The 23748-nt window shown below is 42.6% G+C and overlaps 1 protein-coding gene across 1 annotated transcript in view; it reads right to left on the reverse strand.

Moving 5' to 3' along the window:
• Positions 1-22556, reverse strand: part of ZNF804B (zinc finger protein 804B) — a 358107-nt gene extending 335551 nt beyond the window's left edge. The window contains exon 1 of the mRNA XM_026649347.2: positions 22449-22556. Within this exon, the coding sequence (XP_026505132.1) occupies positions 22449-22556 (108 nt within the window). The remainder of the gene's footprint in view (positions 1-22448) is intronic.
• Between the last annotated feature and the right edge of the window lie 1192 nt (positions 22557-23748).

Below are 23748 nucleotides of genomic sequence, written 5' to 3' on the forward strand. Positions count from 1 at the left end.
GCCCCCGCGGCTCGGCCCCCGCGGCTCTGGTCCAGCCCCCACGGCTCTGGTCCGGCCCGGCAACCCCGGCCGGAGCGCGGCTCGATTCCTGGGGGCGGGGCTTGCTGCAAGCCCCGCCCCCAGGAATCGGGCCCCGCGCTTGCTAAAGCCGGCCCTGGTGGTAGGCTTGCCTTAGCTCCTTCATTTTCACGCGGCACTGCTGTGCGTCCCTGTTATGGCCTCTGTCCTTCATGGCCTTTGAGACTTTTTCTAATATTTTGCCATTTCGTTTACTGCTATGGAGTTCAGCTAGCACTGATTCGTCTCCCCATATGGTGAGCAGATCCCGTACCTCCCATTCTGTCCATGATGGAGCTCTTTTGCGATCCTGGGACTCCATCACGGTTACCTGTGCTGATGAGCTCTGCGTGGTCCCCTGTGCTCTCCACACTGGGCAAACAGGAAATGAAATTCAAAAGTTCGCGGGGCTTTTCCTGTCTACCTGGTCAGTGCATCTGAGTTGAGAGTGCTGTCCAGAGCGGTCACAATGAAGCACTGTGGGATAGCTCCCGGAGGCCAATAACGTCGAATTCCGTCCACACTACCCCAAATCCGACCCGCAAACGCTGATTTTAGCGCTAATCCCCTCGTCGGAGGTGGAGTAAAGAAACCGGTTTAAAGGGCCCTTTAAGTCGAAAAAAAGGGCTTCGTCGTGTGGACGTGTCCAGGCTTAATTCGATTTAACGCTGCTAAATTCAACCTAAACTCGTAGTGTAGACCAGGCCTGAGAGTCTATTTTCCACAGCTTTCATTTCTCTGTGACCTCTATTTTAGAACCAGTGGCATGCTGCACAAGTATAAACTTGGAGGTGGCCTCCCACCTTGTAGCAGTTGCAGAGTAACCTTACTTTGCAAACAAAACCCAGGACATTCATATTGTGCATACCACCTTCTCTTTTTTCTTTCTCCTCCCATTCTCTTCTCCTCTCTTTTTCTGTTTCCTGCTCTTTTTCTTCCCTTAACCCAGTTCTTCCTTCCCTTTCCCTTCCCCGCCCCCTCCCTCAGGCAGTTCTGCTTTCCACTCCCCTACATTAGCAGACCCAGGATTCTTCCTGCTGAAGTGGTGATGACCCAAAGATCTTCTCAGAATGCTGGCAATTGGGACACATCTTCACACCTCTCTGTTGTCCAGTTGACAGTCAGTGTCAGTTCCACATTGCAGTTTTTGGAAGTCAATAGCAGAAGATGAGGACTAGCTACTGCCTGGCTGTCAAAAATGCTTACAGCATGGCAGCACTAGTGGAGGTTCAGACAGCTGAGCAGGCAAAGGCAGCGGACTATATCCCAGGGTTATACTGAAACTGGAGTGGTCCCTCAAAACCTGGAATATTCCCCATAAATTGTGATGTCTGGCCACTTTAAGCAGGTGAGGTGGCTTCACTGGTACTAAGTCAGAAATATTTATGAAGTCTGGATAATAAACTAAGTAATGAGGGGGCAAATCCAGCTCTCAGCTCCATGAACACAGAGGTTGCCCCAGCAGTGAAAGTGGCAGTTTCACTATGAAAAGGGGGTAGAGGTGGGATTTAGGAGGAGGGTTGTAAAGGGTGCACATCCCCTATGCAGCAAAGTGCCTAGCACCACATGTATTCCTGCATGGTAGTGCAAAGAGTGCAGAAAGGCAAAGAGAGGGACCTTGACAGGGTCAGAGCATTCACAGCTACAGTGTCTCTAGTTGTCCCACATATGGCAAGAGCCATAGTGGGCTATTTCAGCCATAGAACCGAAGTTGCCTTCACAAACAAGATGCAGAGCCACTCTGGGTGCTGGTTAGAGAGGAGAACAGATACTCTGCAGTGATAAATGCCAAGCCTTTTACTTCATCCAAGTGCAGGATCCCAACATTGGGCCCTTAAAATGTAAAATGCCCTCTCCAGTCTCCTTACAGATAATGGCTGTTGGTGAGTCCCTGCTACATATTCTGTAAAAGGGAACGATTAGAGGGCAAGATGAGCTTAGAACTCTGAAAATAAAACTAAAAGGACTTCAGTACAGTCAAACCTGGAAAATCCATTGAGAACAGTCACCCAGTAGATTTCAAAACAATATGAAGAAGGCACTTGTGCTGTAGTAAACAAGTCATGTTCCTAGATCTTCAGCTGGTGTAAATCAGTATAGTGCCAGTGAAGTCGTTAGAGCTACACCAGTTTATACTAGCTGAGAATCTGGCCTTTGCTGTCCAAAAATCTGTTTTTTTACATTTTAAGCCTGATAAAGATTTTTAATTTTTTCGAACCCTATTCCCCCTTCCCTCCTCAGCTAAATTTCCCATTGGCTTTGCTTTGGTGAGTAACTACAAAATACCCTAATTATGCTTTTCACTGAAATCTGATTTATTCCAACCAGACATCCTGGACCCTGAAAGCAAGTGACACTAGTGAAATCACGAATAATCAAAGTATGTTACATAACAGCACTCCATAGTAAATAAAGCCAGAATTGTTCCTCATAATAGGAGTATGAGGCAAGTGGAAATGAATTGTGAGTCAAACTGTATGCCACCATAAAAATTTGCAAACCAAAGAACTACTGAATAGCCAAGTCGTCTGATGACAGTGAGACTACATGCTAAAGCAGCAGTGTACCACTGCTTATAATTCAATAGTATAGAGAAGGCAGGCACTGTGCAAGGGGTCCTAAAAATACAGAGGCATGATTTGGGAATTTAATTTGTACTGTGGTAGCACCTAAAGTTCCCAGTCACATCTTTCTTATTAAAATTTCTATGACCGACCTACAAGTGGTGCCTTTTACCATCAACTTGGGAGGGCATAGTTATCTTGTGTTCACCAACTTTAACTGACTAGCTACCTCCTAAATAAAGTCTGAGGGCCAGATCCTTAGCTGGTGTAAATCATCATAGCAACATTGACATCAATGGTCAACATCAATTTATATCAGCTAAGGATCTTGTTCTGAGCACAGTGCCATTACTAGTACACCCATGGGAGGTTTTGGATTTCAGCTAAACCAAGAACATGGAACTGGGACAAAGCTTCACTCATGTTATAGTGCGAACTCTGGACATTCACTAGGCTATCTGTTTAAGGATTCCTTAACTCATTCTTTTATTTGGCGGCTCACATTCTGAGCAATAGAGTGGAGTTTTCTTTTATAGAGTTGTGCATCTGTGTTGTGTTTATGGGGATTCCTGGGACATCACAGAGGTGATTCCTCATACTAGAGCACTAAATTAGGTTACTAAATGGTAATATAGTGGGTAATTAATTTGGAGTCCTAGGTTGATGAAACTACACTAATGCACATAAGGTTATATTGATCTTCCTGTCCTTCTGCACTTCACTATATTGCCCTTACCCCCTTCTGCTTCTCCCAGTGCATTATTTGCCACACATTCAACTAATACACAATTATACTGAGTGATCAAATCCTTTTCCACTTTGACCTTTCACTGCTGTCCAGTCACAGATCTCCTTCTGAGTCAGTGCCATGTCAAATTTTGCATGTCTAAAACTGAGCCTTTCTTCCCATTTTTTCTATTTTTGTTGACAAAACAACCATCCTCCTGTCACCCAAGATGGCAACCTCTGGGTAATCTTTGACTTCTCTCTTTCCTTTTCCCCACTCATCGAGTCCCTGGTCTAACTACCACTCCCCCCACCCTTATGATAACTCCAGTAGTCATCCTTTCCTCTTTCTCTCCTGCTGAAACACTAGTACATGCTCCAGTCATTTCCCACTGTGACTACTCTAACCTCTCTATTCTAATCCTCCCCTTCTTTGAGTCTCAACTCTGGTTTACACTCTTTCCAAATAACGTTCAGGCATTTTCTTACTTTCAAAGCATTCCACAACTCCACTCCTGCAGCATCTCTGTCCTTACTACCTCCTAAAACTCTACTGTAATCTACCTACACACCACACCATCTTCCCTCCATACTACCTTTTATTTTAGAGCCAGAATATGCTCTCAGATGTGCCCACGAAAATCTGGGGTTAACTCCACTACATCCATTGAGTTACTCCAGATTTACACTGTGAAATAATAACAGAACTTTATCCTTAGTGCTCTCTTTAGAGCCTCCTTATTTGCATACACCATCTCTCTCCTCTTTCCAGTCACTTCTGAAAAACAACCTGTTCTGCAAACCTGCTGGTAATATCAGCATGAGATGCTTTGTTCACTGCACTGTGCCCTTTAGATTGTAAGTACAGATTGTCATTTTTATTGAATATATTTTACCTGTTGTAAAAGACCATGTATAGTTATGGCATTATATGAATAAATAATAATCATCGTGCTCTGTGGGTTATTCTGTTTTTAATATGCATGTATAATCAAAATTTATGAGGGCCTCTAAGCAGAAAATTGACACCTTTATATTTCATAACATGCTGCATATACATTTTAACTCTGAGGTTTGAACCCTACAATTTACTGTACAGCATAGGTTATAATCAGAAGCCTAATTTTAAAGAAGCTAATGAAGTCTAATGTCTAATGCATGCTTTTGCCACCGTTATTAGCCACATGATAGTAATACAAACATGCAGTAGAACCTCAGAGTTACGAACTGACCAGTCAACTATACACCTCATTTGGAACTGGAAGTACAGAATCAGGCAACAGAGAACTCCTCCCTTCCCCTCCCCCCCACAAAAAAAAAGCAAATACAGTACAGCATTGTGTTAGCTACAAACTACTAAAAAAATAAAAGGAAAACAGTATTTTTCTTCTGCAAAATAAAGTTTCAAAGCTGTACTAAGTCAATATTTAGTTGTAAACATTTGAAAGAACAACCATAACATTTTGTTCAGAATTACAAACATTTCAGAGTTCCGAACAACCTCCATTCCCAAGGTGTTCGTAACTCTGAGGTTCTACTGTAAGTACATAAAGATGATAGAAAAGAAAGCAGTTCTTGTTATACTGTATAATATGAGAGCAGTACTTTTTTATTGTAAGGAGACAGCTCTGACCCACTTTAAATGTTTAAAGGTCTTGCATGTATGACACCATAATTACTGCATCAGTTATCACTCAACTTGCACGAAGAGACACTAATTAGGATTCACATACCTGCTCTCAGCCAAGTGGAAGAACAAGGAGATAGCTCAGTGGTTTGAGCATTGGCCTGCTAAACCCAGGGTTGTGAGTTCAATCCTTGAGGGGGCCACTCAGGGGGTCTAGGGCAAAAATCAGTACTTGGTCTTGCTAGTGAAGGCAGGGGGCTGGACTTGATGACCTTTCAAGGTCCCTTCCAGTTCTAGGAGATAGGATACCTCCATTATAAAATATCACTTTGTCCAACTCAATATCAAACACAATCACTAAATATTTAAATGTGTTAAGATGTTGGGATCCATGATTTTCATCAGAATATTGATTGTTCCTCAGAGAATCCTATGCAAAGAATAAACAAGACCATCAGTGCTACTGCAAGGAAATATTTATGCCTAACCACAGTGAGTGAAACAGGCTTTTTTGGGGTGTTGGTGGAGAAGTTGGTAAGACTTAATTTGGGTGCACTCTGCATAAACACAAAGATTTCTCTCAGTAATTGAATTTTTCTGCTCATGGGTGCCAAATAAATAAGCGTACACACCATATATATAACCTCCTTTGCTACAGCCTTAAGCATCAGTCTCTTAAATGGACACAGTTGTCCAAGTTTTGCCCTGAATTACCCCCATGTAACCTCACTGACTTCACAGAGGTTCTGCTTGTATAACTAAGGGTAGAGATTCTCAATGGAAAAGGCCATAAAAATTGTGTACACATAGATGCTCTTTGTGATGTTACAGGTCTGTGGCCTGTAACATATGAAAAGGACCAATTTCCTCAGACATTGACGCAACTATGGTATGATCTCAGATAAATCCAATATATAAAAGTAAAGTTTCTTTTACATACACCTTTCAAATGTGCATTTTAAACCTCCCCTCTTCCCCCCACATACGTTCTGTGTGGGTTGACCTAACATCTCTCACTTGTCCTCCTTTCCCCTCTCTTCTTCCCTGTCTGTACTTCCCTCTTCCCCACTCTATATACACTCGTGTGTGTACAGACATTCTCCTAAACTACTCCTACGAGGTGAGATGCCCATTTTCTCATGTGATCTTTAAATCCTTCTCAATCTTTTGAGCCCCACCTGCCCTAGGTGATCTCACTCCATGCAGTTTCCACACCATAGGCTGCCAAAACTTAGAATGACAACAAGCTGTGTTCTCTGCCCCTTCTGTAGAAAAAGAAGAGTTAAAACAAGACAACATATTTTTTCTGGGTAGCTACATCCTCAGAAACAGCCTGATCCACTAACATGTAACTTCTGAAAAGGGCAGAATACTGGTGATGTGCAGAGATCCATGAAAATGTTACACTTATGTGTTAAGGGTAGAATTTTGCTGAATTTCCCTAAGAACATTTTGATAAATTTCTGTTCTATTCCTTTAGACTGCTGCAATTGATGAGAAATGTGAACATCCTGGCTCACAGGCAGGGTAGAGCAAGTTATATTGTATCCTCTGCTATAAGAATCACAGATTTATTTTTCTGATGTATAAAATATGCCTTATTAACATATCTCAGGGTGCTGGTACAAGTTTAACGTAAGAGGTAAAAAATGGCATCTAAGACACAAGAGTAAAAGGACATTCCAGATATCTCCAGGCACTCAAACCTCTCCACTCAAGGAAATATTTGAAAAAAGAGATGGGCCTTATACTGTGCCCTAATGCTCAACAGAATTGGGCTTTATCAAGTGAGAAAAGGAAGTGAATTTCAGAGTCAAGCACCCTCTACTGAGAACACCTTCAAAACATATAAATAAAAGGCCTGTTATCAAATGTCTCAGCTAACCTCATCTGCCACTGTAGTATGTGGAGAAAAAGAGGCAGCAAGAACATTATAGATCAAAGTCAATTTACTACCAGGATCTCTTTCCCCAAACAAACAGCATCACCTCCATCTTATCCAAATTGAGCATCAGCAGCCAATTTGTTCTCAGCCAACCCTAGTCTCTATTTATCATTCAGTCTTGATAAAAATATAACAGAGTTACGTGTCATCTACATACTGATGACACCGCATCTTAAATTATTATTATTTGTTAGTGCTGGCAGAGTGCTTGGCACTGAGTTACCCACAAGGAGTTTACAGTCTGGCTTAAATAAGACGGGATGCAGTGGTAATGGAGAAGGAGGGAGGTTTATGCAAATTAATGTAATGAGAGAGTTTGCTTTCAAAAGCCACACATCATGCTAGTTCCACTAATTCTGTTATATTGAATGGAAGGTTATAAGGTCATTTCAGGCATGAACAAGAGTGAGCAAAAGAAGCACTGAGTTGGGCATTGTTGGCAAACTTAAGAGAGGAGAGTTGTTAATTATGCAATAAGAAGCAAGTGTTGATACATAAGTGGGTTGGAATTCTTCAGAGCTTCATTGGGGAGGAGGAGAACTGTATCATTGTTTTAAATTTTTACATTACTTAGTTTTGGTGAGGCTTGTTTACGAACTTCTTAAAGGGAGCATGTGACCAGGCCTACATAGAGGGTGATGCTCATTTTATTTCCTGAGCACATAAAATGTTGTTAATGCAGGCACATAATTTTCTGCACCCCAGTGCTCAGGATGGCAGCAGAAGAGGCAACTCTTTGATTATATTGCATGATCTTTTCTAAAAGCATTGGGGTAAATTGTGCCTCAGTGTTACCCAGAGCTCCCAGCTAACTGGCCTGATATGACAGAGGCGGCGAGGATGGGGCAGCATAGGCTTAGTTTAATCTCTTCCCTACTCCTCCTCTATCCAAGGGGTTGTACCAAGGAGCCGTACCTATGCTCCCGCAGGTATGATACCCAGGAGTGCTAGTAAAACTTATTTTCTGACTCCAGTCAGCACATGGATCAAGATTACACCAACCTCTCACATTACAGGAGTCAAAGTATTCTGGCTCCAGTAGTTACTGTTAGAGGGATGGCTGTTTTCGTTGCTCTCTGTAGAGCTGACAACAAGAGGAGGTAGGCTCCATGAACCATTCTTACCTTGTGTATTCATGCAGGGGCCGGCCACCTGGGTGTAGCTTGCTCACTTTCCTTCCAGTGCACACTATGCAAATGACAGGATGATAAGGTCCTATGAATGTAAACTTTCCTTCTCTGGCTTTCAAGTGGATTTCTCTGGTTTTGGTCTTGTGCTATACAAACATTAGCATGGATCTATGAGCTAATTTTAAAGAACAGATGGTTTTAAAGCTTTTCCTAGAAATCAAATGTTACTTAAGATTTTAAAACGTTACCTCTCTAGCTGAAACTTGCAATCTGGGTAAAACCAACTTGCACATTTAACAGTTACCAACTGAAGGGCTGAGCCTACATCCTTTGGGCACCCCTGTGCCATATGAAATCAGTGGTTCTTTCAGGTGAGACAGGAATACATACCCTGAATAGATAGTATGAGCTTTAGAGATATCCAGTGTGAACCATTAAAAGGACCAAACCCTGGCCTCAATGAAGTCAGTATCAATACTCCCACTTCACAGGATGAAAATTTGGCCCCCAAATAATAAGAGGAGACTTCCAAATCCACATTGCGCAGATCTTAGACTTTGTGCCAGGCCTAGAATGTTATCTTTTCCCCCTCTTTCTTATGTTGTTGAGGAGAATGTGGGCTGTGATAGCTAAGTTTAGGGGCAGTCCTTTGGTTTATGTTGTGATTTTTAAGCTGGCTGGGTGCCCATAGTTATATTTTAAAAATCTGAAGTGATAAACAATAAATAAATAATACAATGCATTACTGAGCAATAAAAACTGCTACATTATATAGTATATACCAAGGAATATTAATCCCTGTTCTACAGGGTATTCAAGACATCATTGAGATAAACTGATCTTCAATCGGGAAGTATACAGCCACAAAGTTCACATATTCAATATTTATTTTGATACTGTTTTCATTTCATAGGGTATGGATATGATTTCAACATCAAAAGGCACAAGTTTGTGATTTTTCTATCAATTATTAATAACTAATAGACATTTTTCACTCACCACAGAAGGTAAAACTACCTAAAATGGCATCTATGTTGTGTATAAATCATTCTGCAGTGTTGCTAAGCTTCTCTTAGGTTGTTTGTTTGCCATAGAAAACAGCTTAGGATATATTTACCACTTCAGCAGAAGTTTAAAACTTTTGTTAAAGGACTCTGTGTATACCACAGACCTTACTTGGTTGAGCTCACTAAACTTCACTTTTCCATTTGAGTTTTGGGTTCCTATATTTTAAAATGAAATAGAATGAATGCTATATGAGACTGATGTTGCGATCAATGTATACAGATGCATGCCGTGTAATATTCTTACTTCTTTGAAGAAACAATATAGTGTAGGTTTATAAAGGCTGTTAAGAAGCATTTAGACAGCTAGGAAAAGCTGGACTTTGCTGCATATGCATTCAGTGACATCACATGGAGTGTGCATTCATCAGTTGATACGTGAAAATGCTTGGGTGTGCATATACACTAATCCAGCGCAAATAAGTGATGGTCACTTAAACACCACCCTATACCGGAAACCTACTGACCGCTATACTTACCTACATGCCTCTAGCTTCCATCACACGATCCATTGTCTACAGCCAAGCCCTAAGATACAACCAAATTTGCTCCAATCCCTCAGACAGAGACAAACACCTACAAGATCTTTATCAAGCATTTTTAAAACTATAATACCCACCTGGGGAAGTGAGGAAACAGACTGACAGAGTGAGACGGTTACGCCGAAGTCACCTACTACAGGACAGCCCCAACAAGGAAAATAACAGAACACCACTGGCCATCACATACAGCCCCCAGCTAAAACCTCTCCAGCACATCATCAACGATCTACAACCTATCATGGAAAACGATCCCTCACTCTCACAGACTTTGGGAGGCAGGCCAGTCCTCGCTTACAGACAGCCCCCCAACCTGAAGCAAATACTCACCAGCAACTACACACCACACCACAGAAACACTAACCCAGGAACCAATCCCTGTAACAAACCTCGTGGCCTACTCTGTCCCCATATCTACTCTAGCGACACCATAGAGGACCCAATCACATCAGCCACACCATCAGGGATTCATCCACCTGCACATCTACTAATGTGATATATGCCATCATGTGCCAGCAATGCCCCTCTGCCATGCACATTGGCCAAACCGGACAGTCTCTATGTAAAAGAATAAATGGACACAAATCAGACATCAGGAATGGTAACATATGAAAGCCAGTAGGAGAACACTTCAATCTCCCTAGACATTCTGTAACAGATTTAAAAGTAGCCATACTTGAACAAAAAAATTTCAAAAACAGACTTCAAAGAGAAACTGCAGAACTAAAATTTATTTGCAAATTTAACACCATTATTTTGGGCTTGAATAGGGACTGGGAGTGGCTGGCTCACTACAAAGCAATTTTCCATCTCCTGGTATTGACACCTCCTCATCAATTATTGGGAGTGGACTATATCCACCCTGATCGAATTGGCCCTGGTTCTCCACTTGTAAGGTAACTCACTTCTCTTCATGAGTCAGCATAATAATGCCTGCATCTGTAATTTTCACTCCATGCATCTGAAGAAGTGGGGTTTTTAACCCACAAAAGCTTATGCCCAAATAAATCTGTTAGTCTTTAAGGTGCCACCGGACTCCTCGTTGTTTTTGTGGATACAGACTAACATGGCTACCCCCTGATACTAATCCACTGTGTATGTGTATTGAACAGTGAACCTACATGACTGGACTCCTTAATTTTATTTTTCTTTTATAAAAAAAAAAATCAGAAAAATATTTCTTAATATCTCTAGGCCAACTCCTGATGCTGCTGCCCAGCAAGTGTGGGACCCAGCCAGGCTGGAGAGGAGAAGTTACTCCCTGGGTAGGGCCCACAGAGCTGCTCCATGGCTTCCAAAGCCTTGCCCACTCCTCAGACTCTGCCCCCACCACCACACTGCCCTACATTGCAGTTCAATTTTCAGAGTCACATTTGGAGGAACGCAATGCCTCTCCTACCTAATGTCCCTGAGGGAAGCATCTAGCCAGATGAGTGAAAGACAGTAAAAGAGAAAGTGGCCAGCTACTCTCCCACAGCAATGGAGTCACCTGACCGCCTTGAAGTGGAGTCTTTGGCCACGATTGGGGCTTACTGGGACCAAAGAACTTCTCCCCTCAGTGGGCAAGGATCAGGTGGACTCAGGCTTCAGTCCCCCCTCCTGGGGTCATGTAATAATTTTTGTTGTCAGAAGGGGGTCGCGGTGCAATGAAGTTTGAGAACCCCTGCCCTAATCCGTGAGCTCCCTCCCATGAAAACCAGATTTTGCACAGATTTTATCTAGTAGAGAGCTTAGAACGACATAGTTAAAGGCAATAGGCTGCGAGTGAGGAAACCTAAGGAGCTAATTTAAGAGACAATCTCTCCCTGCTGGAACGCCTCCACAAAAAATATCAGCATTCAGAGCTTTTCACAGCTCACATCATTGCACTCCTAAACAGCTCCTAAAGTCCCGAGGAACTGGTGATAAGTACAGACCAATGATCTGTATGGTTAACTTTTAAAACACATGCAAATCATGATTACAAAAATCAACACCACAAATTTCCACTGAAAATGTCATTGAAAAATACGTGAAACGGCATAATTATCAGAATGATGAAGAAGATGCATACTCCTGGCATGTATATTCACTGGGAGATAATTGCATGGGCTCGAATTTTCAGTACCCAGTGAGATCACCGTCTTTATCTAGGTTATAAATATGAATTTAGAAATTTATTTCATTTTTAAAGCAAAACCCCTTCTGTAAAAATGTTCTGCTATCAAAGATAATATGTAAGGAAGTTCTGTTTCTTATACTTTGTAATCTAGTTTCACAAGACTTCCTTACATGATACAATCTAAGCTGGAAATGCATGCTGCAGATTTATTGCCGATTACAACTGAGAATTTTCTCACCAACATCAAATACTCCTCTCCAGTTCAGTCTGAGCAGAATATAGATAGAACATTTCAGTTGACATAAATGTACTAAAACTGTTTTAGAGGGTATTGTGGGAAAAACATCAATTGAAAAATTGATAGCAACTTGAGTTGATTAATGTATGCATTGTTTCAGAGCTGCATGCAATCTTCTTGGCAATAATTCTATTTCCATACTTAAGCCAACTTGCCAATTATCATTATGCATAACTATGAAACTGGGACAAAAAAAAAAAAACTTTGATGATAATGTTTACATCTCATATAGTATGCGCATAAATTTAATCTAGCATAACAGAAAACCCAAAAGCTGCCCTTTTATTACTAAAATAGTAATGGTTATCTTGCTATTGGATGCACAGCAGTATATATAGAGCACTAAACAACACTCTCAGGTATGCAGACATACATCTCATGACAAATTCTTGTTACTCATGTGCAGTAGTTGATTTCACAAGATAAGCAGTGACAAGTACCCACATAAAACATACAAATGCAGGAGTGAGCCCTGAATGTCTAGATTAATATTACAGTGACTGTCTGATCTAATCCATGCAGAATATAATCATAAACCAAGTGTTTTTAATACTGCTAACTTCTGAAACATTTTTTAAAACATATGAGTGAACAATAGAGCTGGTGGAATACTGCAAAAACAGTGTTCATAGATGTTCATTTGAATTTCAAAAACCTGTTTGGGTCAATCATATTAAAGTCCCTACAGTAACTCTTCACTTAAAGTCGTCCAGGTTAACATTATTTCATTATTAGGTTGATGATCTACTAGAGAACATACTCGTTTAAAGTCGCGCAAAGTTCCTTTATACGGTTGTTTGGCTTGCTCTGCCCGCCTGCCTGGTGCTCCTGCCAGGGAGCGGGCAAGGCCCCGACCCTGCTCCCGGCAGGACCGCCGGGCGGGTGGAACCGGGCAACCCCCGTGCCCTAACCCCGCTATGCCCCTACCTCAACCAAGCTTCATAATCATCATTGGTGAGTACAGTATTACATTGTTTACAATTATTTAAGACTTATACTGTATATGTATATAATGTCTTTTGTCTGGCGGAAAAAGTTTCCCTGGACCCTAATCCCCCCCCCATTTACATTAATTCTTATGGAGAAATTGGATTCACTTAACATAGTTTAGCTTAAAGTAGCATTTTTCAGGAACATAACTACAATGTTAAGCGCGGAGTTACTGTATTTATTTGCTATTCAGGAACATTTGCATGGATGGACTTTTGCATGCATACATATTTGGGGCATTATTGTTCTTCCTCATGGGGATTACTTATATCCTGGAGTTGGTGAATCAGACTCTTAATGATGCTACACTTGAGGTTGAGGGTTCCAGTTTTCCGCAGGCTCACCTATGTACATCTAGTGGTCTTTGGCAATGCCTTCACACTTTTGAGGGCAGATTTTGACTCTTTATGTAAACCATAGCTGACTTAGGAATGCAATATTGTTTTGCGGTGATGTCCTAGATCAGGGGTGGGCAAACTTTTTGGCCCGAGGGCCACATTGGGGAATAGAAATTGTATGGCGGGCCATGAATGCTCACAAAATTGGGGTTGGGGTGCGGGAAGGGGTGCAGGTTCTGTCTGGGGGTCCAAGCTCTGGGGTGGGGCTGGGGATGAGAGGTTTGGGGTGCAGGAGGGTGCTCTGGGCTGGGATAGAGGGGTTTGGAAAGCGGGAGGGGGATCAGGGATGGGGCGGGGGTTGGGGCCTGGGAAGAGACTCAGGGATGCAGGCTCTGAGCGGCACTTACCTCAACCGACTCCTGGAAGCAGTGGCATGTCCCTTCTCTGGCTCCTATGCAGACGCGTGGCCAGGCGGCTCTGCACGCTGCCCCACGCTGCAGCTCCCATTGAAGCGCCGGAGGGGGCTATTGGAGCACGAAGAAGCTGGAGCAGGGCCATGCCGGGGCTTCCAGGAGCCGCATGGTGTGGACCCCAACCCTGCACCCTGGCTGGAGCGCCGAAGTGGGGCCCGATCCTGCTCCCCAGCGGGAGCTCGCGGGTTGGTTTAAAACGACTCATGGCCCAGATCTGCCCGCAGTTTGCCCACCCCTGTCCTAGATCATGAGCTGTCAAAGAAGGATCAGAGTTTGTGGTGTAATTGTGATTCCCATTATGCAACATCTCCCCTCACAAGGAGGGGAGAATGTGGGCATCATGGGAGATGAAGTTCAAGTAGGAACCAGATCTTAAACAGGAGAGTGGGAGAATAAGGCAACTGAACTGAAACTCCCATGAGGCAGTTGCATTTCAGAATTGAAATTTTCCAGTTTTTGATTTTTCACCAAAAAGACACAATTTTCCATAGGGAAAAAAATCCTAACAGCTCTACCTCTCTTCTCCTGCCTCCTCACCAGATATCCTAACACTGGTAAGAAAAGTGACATTTCCAGTTTTCAAAGTATGTTTCCCACAAGAACTAGGTGAGATGGAGCACAAGGACTTAAAGGTGCTTAACAAGCATTATATGCCAAACACAAATCTTCTAGTTGAAAGTGATAAATTCTATCAAATAAACTAAATGAAAAGAGAAAATATCTCTGCATTCTAGCCCGTCTTAAAAATCCCCCCGCCCCCCTTTTTTTGTCATTTTGATAACTTTTTACAAGAAGCCCTTACAAATCATTTGTTCTTGGGATAAGGAAACCTGAATTAGAGAGAGGCTACTGAGCACTGTTCATACAAAGGATCTTATCCTGAAATGAGACTACTCACATAAGTAAAGTTACTCACTTGCTTTAGTCTTCAAGGGCACAGGGAAAAATTCTCTACACTTTGAGAAAGCACCTCTGTCAGTTTTCCACATGAAGGGAGCAAAGTCTAGTCCATGGACAAAGATGACTATATAGTTCACCACATCCCAGATAAGCAAAATGGATGTGCCTGTGTTTCTGTTGCTGGAGAAACAGAGCACTGTTTCTTCAACAAGCTATAGTGTAGGAGCTATAGTAAGAAGGAACAGCATGCTGCCCAGGCCTGAAATGCACCACAACAGTTCAGAAAGGAATGTGCTGAGAAGAAGTAATTAATGCTTACCAGAGTGAACCACCAACCTAGCTACTTGAGGAATGGCCTACTTCAGAAACTGTGCCTCTTCGTTCTATATCATTTCTCAAAACTGTATGTAACGCAAAATAAACTGAACTGAAATGCTGGGTTGAGTGTAAATATACATGAATTGAAACTGTGAGAAGAAGTGAATACAAGGGTAACAATACCTGTGATTTCTGAAGAAACAAACATTTATTGATGCAAAACTGAGAGAAGCTGATCTAATTTTACAAAACAATAATCAGGGAACAATAAAAGTATTAGGATGGCAGGAGAGCATGTCAAAACATAAATGCACCTGCTTATCATTAATTGTGGATGAAGGAAATGGCCCTTTGCTGATAGCAGACATTGGCTGAAAAAGGTTAAATTGGACTGTAATGCCATGCACAATGTGTTGAATCCAGTGACAGAATTAAAAACAAACTATGAAGCTGTATATAACACATATACAGGGTTAATAAAAGGTATAACAGCAAAGCTGCATGTGGCTAAAAGTGCATTTATATATTTCTAAAGGCCTGTCCTGTTCCTTATGCTTTGCAGGAACTCATAGAAGGGCAGCAAGAAGAATTGAAAAAGCAGGAAATCATTTCACCTGTTAAGTTCAGTGAGTGGGCTGCATGACTGTTTATGCTCCCAAAAGGGGTAGAAGTGTTAGAATTTGTAGGAAATACAGCACAAGTCAGCAGGAGAGGCAGGAAAACCTCTGGTGTGTAAAATGTCTGAAGTGACAAGTTTAGAAATACCTAGATGTATGTGGGAGTATTTTTACCTAGTTATTGCACCATGCCTACAAAGGTGCATAGTTTTGCAAGTGTGCTGTATGCTTTCATTCTAGAGGGGAAGGAGAGTTTCCTGGCAGGTGGCCATAGTCTACTGCTCCTGAGATAGCTCTCAGAGACTTTTGTCACAGAGGAATGTAAGTACCATTTTGTTTTTACCTCCCTGTTTTGTTGCTTTTTGATTATTTTGTAACTTTGATTCCATTTATCCTGCCTTTTCACAGAAGCTGAAGAAGAAACTCTACAAGTCAGTTTATTTGTTGCAGCTGTTGGTTCATTGTTTGTTCCTTTTTATGGAATGGTTTTTAACCAAAAGTTTTATTTTATATTTCTGTGTCGATAGTATGTCCCCAAAGGTTTCTATGGCAGAGCAAACAGCAGACCCATTTTCACTGCTGTCAGAACTGCTAAGGGGACAGAACATTGTGGGATGATGTGTTTATGCTGAGAGATATACTGGCTATGTGGCCTGCCAGCTACTACTCACACTTGCATCTCTCAGGGGGAGCCCTCCTTTCCAGCAGCCACCATCTATTTCGAATTTCATATACTGTGTGTTGGACAACTGCCTGGCCCTTAACTTGCTTTCTTAGTGTGCCCCATAGTTGTGCTTGGTGCAGGTCCCTCCTTCATGGTGACCATGAAAAGGAACTTTCTTTGTTCAGGTCCAAAGTAGCTAGCAGCTCCACAGTAAGGGCAAATTGAGAGCTTCCTGTGACCTGACCCGACCCTGCTGCTTTGTACTTGGTGTCCATAATTCCACAATCCTCACATCATCTCCTACTTCCTGAGATGTTTTTTAAAACTCCCACTGTTACTACTTGCTACACACAGGGACAGGGAGAGGAGTCAGTTGTAGAGTCCTTATTGCACCTGCTTTTGTGCCTGTGGCCACCTTATATTATTTCAAAGTATGTTTGAATTATTTTTATTTTTTTAATTATTGGAACAACAGTGCATATGCCGACTCTAGCCTCTGCTAACAGAATGAGACACGCATTTTTGAAAATTTAGCCTTTTAGAACTGAGAATTCACTTTGCATATTGGTGAAATGACGCCACTGTTGAAATGTAATATACCAGCCCTTTAACGCTTACTACAAAACAGTATGGGGAAAAGAGGTGAAAAATATTGTATTCAATTGAAGCTGCAGGGAAATTTATTGAAGAAGTTGAAATTTGGCTAGGACATTGGATTTAACTCTGTTTTTGCAAAAATACCAAGGAATTTTTTAATAACCCTAAGTAATATAAACTTTGAGATATAAACTGAAGTATGTATCTGAAAACTCTCAAGCAGCATAGTGCATACTAACAACTTTGGCTGAGAACTGATTCAGAGGCAAGAGAACCAGCTGAATCACCAGCACCACTTCCTCAAGAAGCCTGAGTTCTCCTTGGAAGTTTCAGATCCAAGTACTTACCAGCTCCAACCTTGCTAAGCCTGTGAGATCTGACAGGATGACTCTCTGAGAGGGTTGGCTGCAGATCAGTATCACAGTATATCTGTCACAGATGAAGAACTACATACAGTGCATGGATCAATGTAATCCATTCAAGGCCATAAAAATCCTCCAGAGAGTGTCACAAATCCCTTGTAAATGCTTGATTTTGTGTTTGGATCTCATTGCATTTAGCTAAGAGAAGTTTTATTAGAACATTTCCTACCACCTACACATGAAAGGCTCAAAACCTAAGTTATTCCAGCTAAGGTCAAAAAGACTAAATATCTTAAAGACAGAAGTGCTGCTCTTGGACAAGATATTTCTCTCCTCTGTTCAGACCACCCATTCTTTTCCATCACCTTGGCATCATACTTGAACCTGAAATTCTGTGGATTTCCCACATTCTGTGTGTCCATTAATATACTTGTACTGCCTCTAGAACACTGACCATATACAATTCCATGATAATAAAAAAATATTTTTTTTTAATAATAATTTGAGATATACCTATCACATAGAACTAGAAAGGACATTGAAAGGTCATCAAGTCCAGCCCCCTGCCTTCACTAGCAGGACCAAGTACTGATTTTTGCCCCAGATCCCTAAGTGGCCCCCACAAGGATTGAACTCACAACCCTGGATTTAGGAGGCCAATGCTCAAACCTCTGAGCTATCCCTCCCCCCAAATCCAGTGTGCTACTGATGTGTGCTACTGAGTCCACTCCACTTCTGCTAAAATCCTCACCAGTACTTCCATATCCCCCTCTTTTACTTCCATATTTGAAGGTCTTTACATAGCCCCTTTCACCTAAGAGTGAGGGATGGTGGGGGGCAGACAAACCATTATAGTACAGATCCTATGCCACTGCCCCTCCCCTGAATAAATGCCATATCACCTTCCTCTACACAGACAGAATGACAGAATGCACACCTACTAGTAGTCTCCCACATATTGCCACGCTCATTATGCCAAAGGACCTTCTTCAGACATGGAGGAGGGCTGGATTTGCTTACTGAACAATAGCAAAATACACTAAATAAATACTATGAAAGAATCCAGTCTGAGAAACCCTTGTTCACATAGCCATGAAATTTGATAAAGGTATTTAAAATATTCACTACTGTTCTCATTTCTGAAAGCATAGCCTTAAGCCTACTGACATTTCATGGTCTGTTAATACAAAACTCTTTAAATATAGAAAGGTACACATTATACATTAAAGACTATGTAGACTCATGCATGAGATAGCCTGTACTTTATCAACCTAGGATTGCTTAACGGTAAAAATTATAAATATTGAATATTCAAGACTATTGCCATAAAAAATTACCACAAGACATAAACCTATATCTTTCAAAGTTAAATTTGGAGTTATTAAATAAAATCACAAGTACAGTATAATACAGAAGACATAAATGTCTCATGCTCAGAACTTCCCTTCTGAAACTTTAAATCATAACTAATATTGGATAATATTTCTAAGCACTAAAATGTGTTTGATAAGTCACTAACCCTTGGTATGTAGAGGTTTGCATCAGTAATGTTATAATATATGCAGATGCTTTTTTCTGTTCACATCTGAGTTTTATACAGTTTCAATCTAGATAGAGTTGATGATCAATAAGGATGAAGTTTGGAGTGTTATAGTTATGTAGCCACCCATAGGTAAATCTACAGTACCACTGCTTCCTAAATATGATACTGAAGTAGTACCTAGTTTAGCAACTAGTAACTTCTAACATGTTTGTCTAAAAAAATTCCATGGTCTTTTATCACCATTCCAGGTTATAATGTAGATTACAAGGAAGGTTTCAATCCTCCAAATACTTAAAAGACATGAGTAATTTTACTTATGAATAATCACAGTGGAGTAAATTGGAGTTTTATGTGGGTAAAGTGAGCCAGTCTTGGCCTTGAGTGACCAGAGATGTAATTATGTAGGTACTGGTTATTACTCTGTAGTTAAAGTTTGGTTCAATGTTTCCACTTAAAACAGACAAAGAGTCCTGTGGCACCTTATAGACTAACAGACGTATTGGAGCATAAACTTTCGTGGGTGAATACCCACTTCGTTGGATGCATGGTATTCACCCACGAAAGCTTATGCTCCAATACGTCTGTTAGTCTATAAGGTGCCACAGGACTCTTTGTCGCTTTTTACAGATCCAGACTAACATGGCTATCCCTCTGATACTTAAAACAGAGATTCTCAGATTAAGTGTAAAAAAAATAGTGTTAATGCAACATTCAGATTCAGAAATTAAGCACTCAGAAGTACAGAAATTCAAGACTTAAGGTTACTCCCAACAGTAACTCAGCAATGTTACACATCCTGTACACTTTATAGTGTACGTTAATAAAAAGTAATGGTACATTATTATTTACAGGTAGCACTGAGAGCAAGAATAGAAAAATCAAAAAATTACTACTTCCTAAAAAAAACCTTAACTTTTGAATTTTCTGACATCTGAGTGCTTGATTTCTCCACCGCATTTCTTTATAACAGCATTTTCTTTTCATTTTTGCTTTAAGGAATACCACATTAATATATAGATATAGATTTGATTGGTTTGGTGTGATTACAGCCCAATAAAACTTGTAAATTTCTTGAACTAGACCAGGACTAAAGTCAGTGCAACTAAGGGTATGTCTATACTACCCGCCGGATCGGCGGGCAGCGATCGATCCAACGGGGGTCAGTTTATCGCATCTAGTCTAGACACGATAAATTGACCCCCAAGCGCTCTCCCATCGACTCCTGTACTCCACCGCCACGAGAGGCACAGGTAGATGAAACGGGGGAGTGGCTGCAGTCAACTCACCGCAGTGAAGACACCGCGGTGAGTAGATCTCAGTACATCGACTTCAGCTACATTATTCAGCTACATAACCCACTGTGTAGGGTTGTAGGCTGAAAGAAAGGGAAACAAGTTGAAAACACAGAGGAAAATAGTATATTCCAACTATAATTTTAGGGTACATATTTCCAATTACTTTTTTCCAATTTGAGCTCTGATAAATTGAATACAAGGAAAGTTCTACTAAAGTTTAACTGTAAACATTTTCTATATCTCCCACTTAGAGAATATTGGATCCTTTGCGGGGAGTGGGTGGAAAGGGTATTCACCACTTTTTACCTCTCTTTATAACTTGGACAGAAATATCATTTTAAATACACCACAAATAATCTATTCACAGAGTTCTAACACCTTGTGCCAGGAATGCATATATGCAAGAAATGCAGAATTGAGCCTATATATTAGAACTCTATCAAAGTAGTTTGGGAGACACATTTACTATGGATATTAGATAATCTAGAATTGAAAAGTAGGAGAAAAAAATCCATATGTGTTTTCTATTTCTCTGTTGCATGGCACATACAAATATGCATATTTCATGCACACAGAGACAATTCATTTGTACATGCAGTTATAAGCAGAGCTAAAATTGTTACTGAGGATTTTTACAAGACCTTCTGTTACAGAGTTTTACATGAAATACTGTGAGCTTGATTCTGCTATTACTAGCAGTGATGTAAGCCAGGAGAAGCTCCAATGAAATCAATAGACTCATACTGGTGCGAACTTGTGTACGTGAGAATAGAATCAAGCTTACTGTATAAGGAAAATATATATATATATATACACACACACCTTTTTATAAATATTTAAGGCCTAATCCAAAGACTTTCACTGACTTCAAAGGGGTTTGGATCAGGCACTTAGGGCAGAAATCCTGAAACAGTTCAAAAAGTATTAGACTATGGTGAATACCATCCCAGCAGTTTTACTATACTGTGTGATAAAAATAAAGCAATGGAAGTAAAAGCCCCACATGTGAGGTCTCAGCACCCTGCCCTCTTACACTGTGTAGATTTCAGTTATATATGGAATTATTATTCAGATGACTCTGTTGAATTGTTTTTGAATTATGAAATAAATAGGAAGCAGGGACTTTAATTACAACTGCATTTTCTAAAGTACAGACTGATACACATCAATAGGGGGGAATCTGGCCCTATTTAAGTCAATGAGAGTTTTGTCGGAACATCAGTGGGGACAGGATTCCACTTATTGTACACTAGCAGTGTACTGTAATGATAAGCTCTGTTTATGTTCTCTGAGCTTCAGTATCCATATGTAGTTTACACCTTCAGTTTTAATAGGTTTGTGAATGGAACAGATTACATTTCAATCACTGAACAACTTAAAAATAATGATGTCACCATAATTATTCAGATTTAAGCATACAAAGATACTATGCATTCTAGTCATTCTTATAACTAACAAGCAACAACCGGAATCAGACCTACAGTACCTTCTCTTGACATGATTCTCTACCTTATTTCTACAGCCCTCTTAATGAAGGGGAACTGGTACCAAACCTGCAGTCCCATGAATTCTTTATCTTTAAGATAACCTACCAAGGCAGATACTAAGTGGTATAAAATGCCTTTTAGCAACCCAGAAATGTTTTGTTTAAACATCTTGACAGTCTATATTTTTTAGCAACCTTTCCCAAATCTTGATAAATTCTATATCGTCTTCCAGGATTGGTCTTGATAGGTAGTGCTTTTACCCCAAAGTCAAATAGATGTGACACACAAGTTCAGTTTTAACAGACAGGAAAACAAATAAAAGGTTGAGCATTCCTCTCCGTGTCTACACATTGCAGAATCTACTAAACCATTACACTTGAAGCTGATCAGGCAAACGTTACAGCACCTCATCTCACCGGCTAACTTTTCTGTAAAACAAGAAGCTGCTGCAACTAATCAGCCATCTACAAAAATAACACAACATCTTTCAGTTTGTGTCACCAGGCTACAAAGCGTTAAGGGGGGGAATCTTTTTTCCCCTCTATCAAAGCAACAGAGCCACTGCAAAACCCCTTAATCTCATCACAAATAACTGTCTCGGGAGAAACTTTTCCAAGTGGCACACAGAGGCAGTGACAGAACCAGCAAATCTCTGTAAAACACCCAGATGACCGACTCTCGCTCGTGCCTAGGCAGAGCAGTACATAGACCCCCCCTGTGCGCGCCTGTGTGTTAATACACGATCTTGGTGTCCCCCACCCTCAGCCCTTGGTGTGGCTACCTGAGTGTAAGGGAATGAGCAATGCCAGTTACCGGGGAGTGAGCGCCTTTCTTGCAGAGCGGTCCCCTGAAGACTCCTTTAATGCCACGGTAGTGCCCGTTGCTGAGATGCCTGGAGCTGATGACCAGGTAGCACGCCATGCGGGTCCGGGCGGGCTGAGGACGGGGCAGGGGCTCAGCCCCGCCGTGCGCTGCTTGTGGGGGGGAAACGCGGGCTGGCCCCTCCTCAGCAGCAGCAGCAGCAGCAAGCGCTACGCCCGCTGGGGACACCGCCAGCTTGAAGTGGCGGGAGGAACAGCGGCGGCGGCGATCTCTCCCCCCGCGACGCGTCTCCCTCTCCCCCAGCGCCCGCCTTACAGCTGCCAGCAGCAGGATGCGCCGAGGGCAGCAGCGACAGCCCGAGCGCAGCGAGGGGAGCCGGGAAGCGGCCAGTCCGCATGCTGTTCCGCGGGGCTCCGGCAGCTCCGCTAGGAACCAGGGCAGGGCGCAACTTCCAGGCCGGGGGCGGCACCTCGCTAGCCCCGAACCCCCCAGCCGCGGGCACCGGCAGGCGCAAGCCAGGCGGGGGGTTCTCCGCGGCAGCCGGTCCCCATGGCCGGTCCCGCCGCCCGGCGGGGCGCTGCCTGCACCGGGCTGGCTCCGAGTCCTGGGCACCAAAGTCCTTCACGTGCCGCCGCCGCTGCGGCCAGCGCCTTAGCGCGGGGGCGGCGCCGGCGCCGGGAGAGCCCCTCAGCCGGCCCGCGAGCGAGGCAGCAGGTGGGAGCTGCCCCTCGCCGCTGTGCTGCCGGGCGGGCTCGGAGCAGCAGGGACAGCGGCGGGAGAGGCGCACACAGGCGGGGGCAGCACGGCCGCGGCTGGCCCCTGCGTAACGGGGTCAGCCTGCGAGGAGTCCCTGAGCGCCGGCACCATCCTCGGCCCAGCACCTTGCCCCGGCTCCTCTGCTCAGGACCGGTACTGTCCTCTCAGCCTCTCCCTCCCTGCCTGTCTCCCCGCCCCCTCTCACTCCTCCCCCCCAGGATGAAGGCAGCCGCCACAGCTCCCCAGCTGGCTAGGACTGAGCTCCTCAAGCCCCCCGCAGCGGTACAGTATTAAAGGGGGACACGATGGTCTCCCAGCCATTCCTACCCGATGAGTGGCGCTGAAGTGCAATTGGGCCCTTCCCTGGAAAGCAAACCAGCCGGGAGTCAGGCTGCTTTGGGGGTGGCGTTAGACTCGAGCTGCTTGAGACGGAGGGAAATTCCTGTCTGCAGCCACCTGGTGTAGTAGCCCGGGCCCCCGCAGCCGAAATTAGGCTTTCTCCTCCGGTCTGGCTGTACCGGGGTGGGATGAATGA

Source organism: Terrapene carolina, unplaced genomic scaffold (genome assembly GCF_002925995.2).
Source record: "Terrapene carolina triunguis isolate 2854851 unplaced genomic scaffold, T_m_triunguis-2.0 Scaffold84, whole genome shotgun sequence".
Lineage (NCBI taxonomy): Eukaryota > Metazoa > Chordata > Testudines > Emydidae > Terrapene > Terrapene triunguis.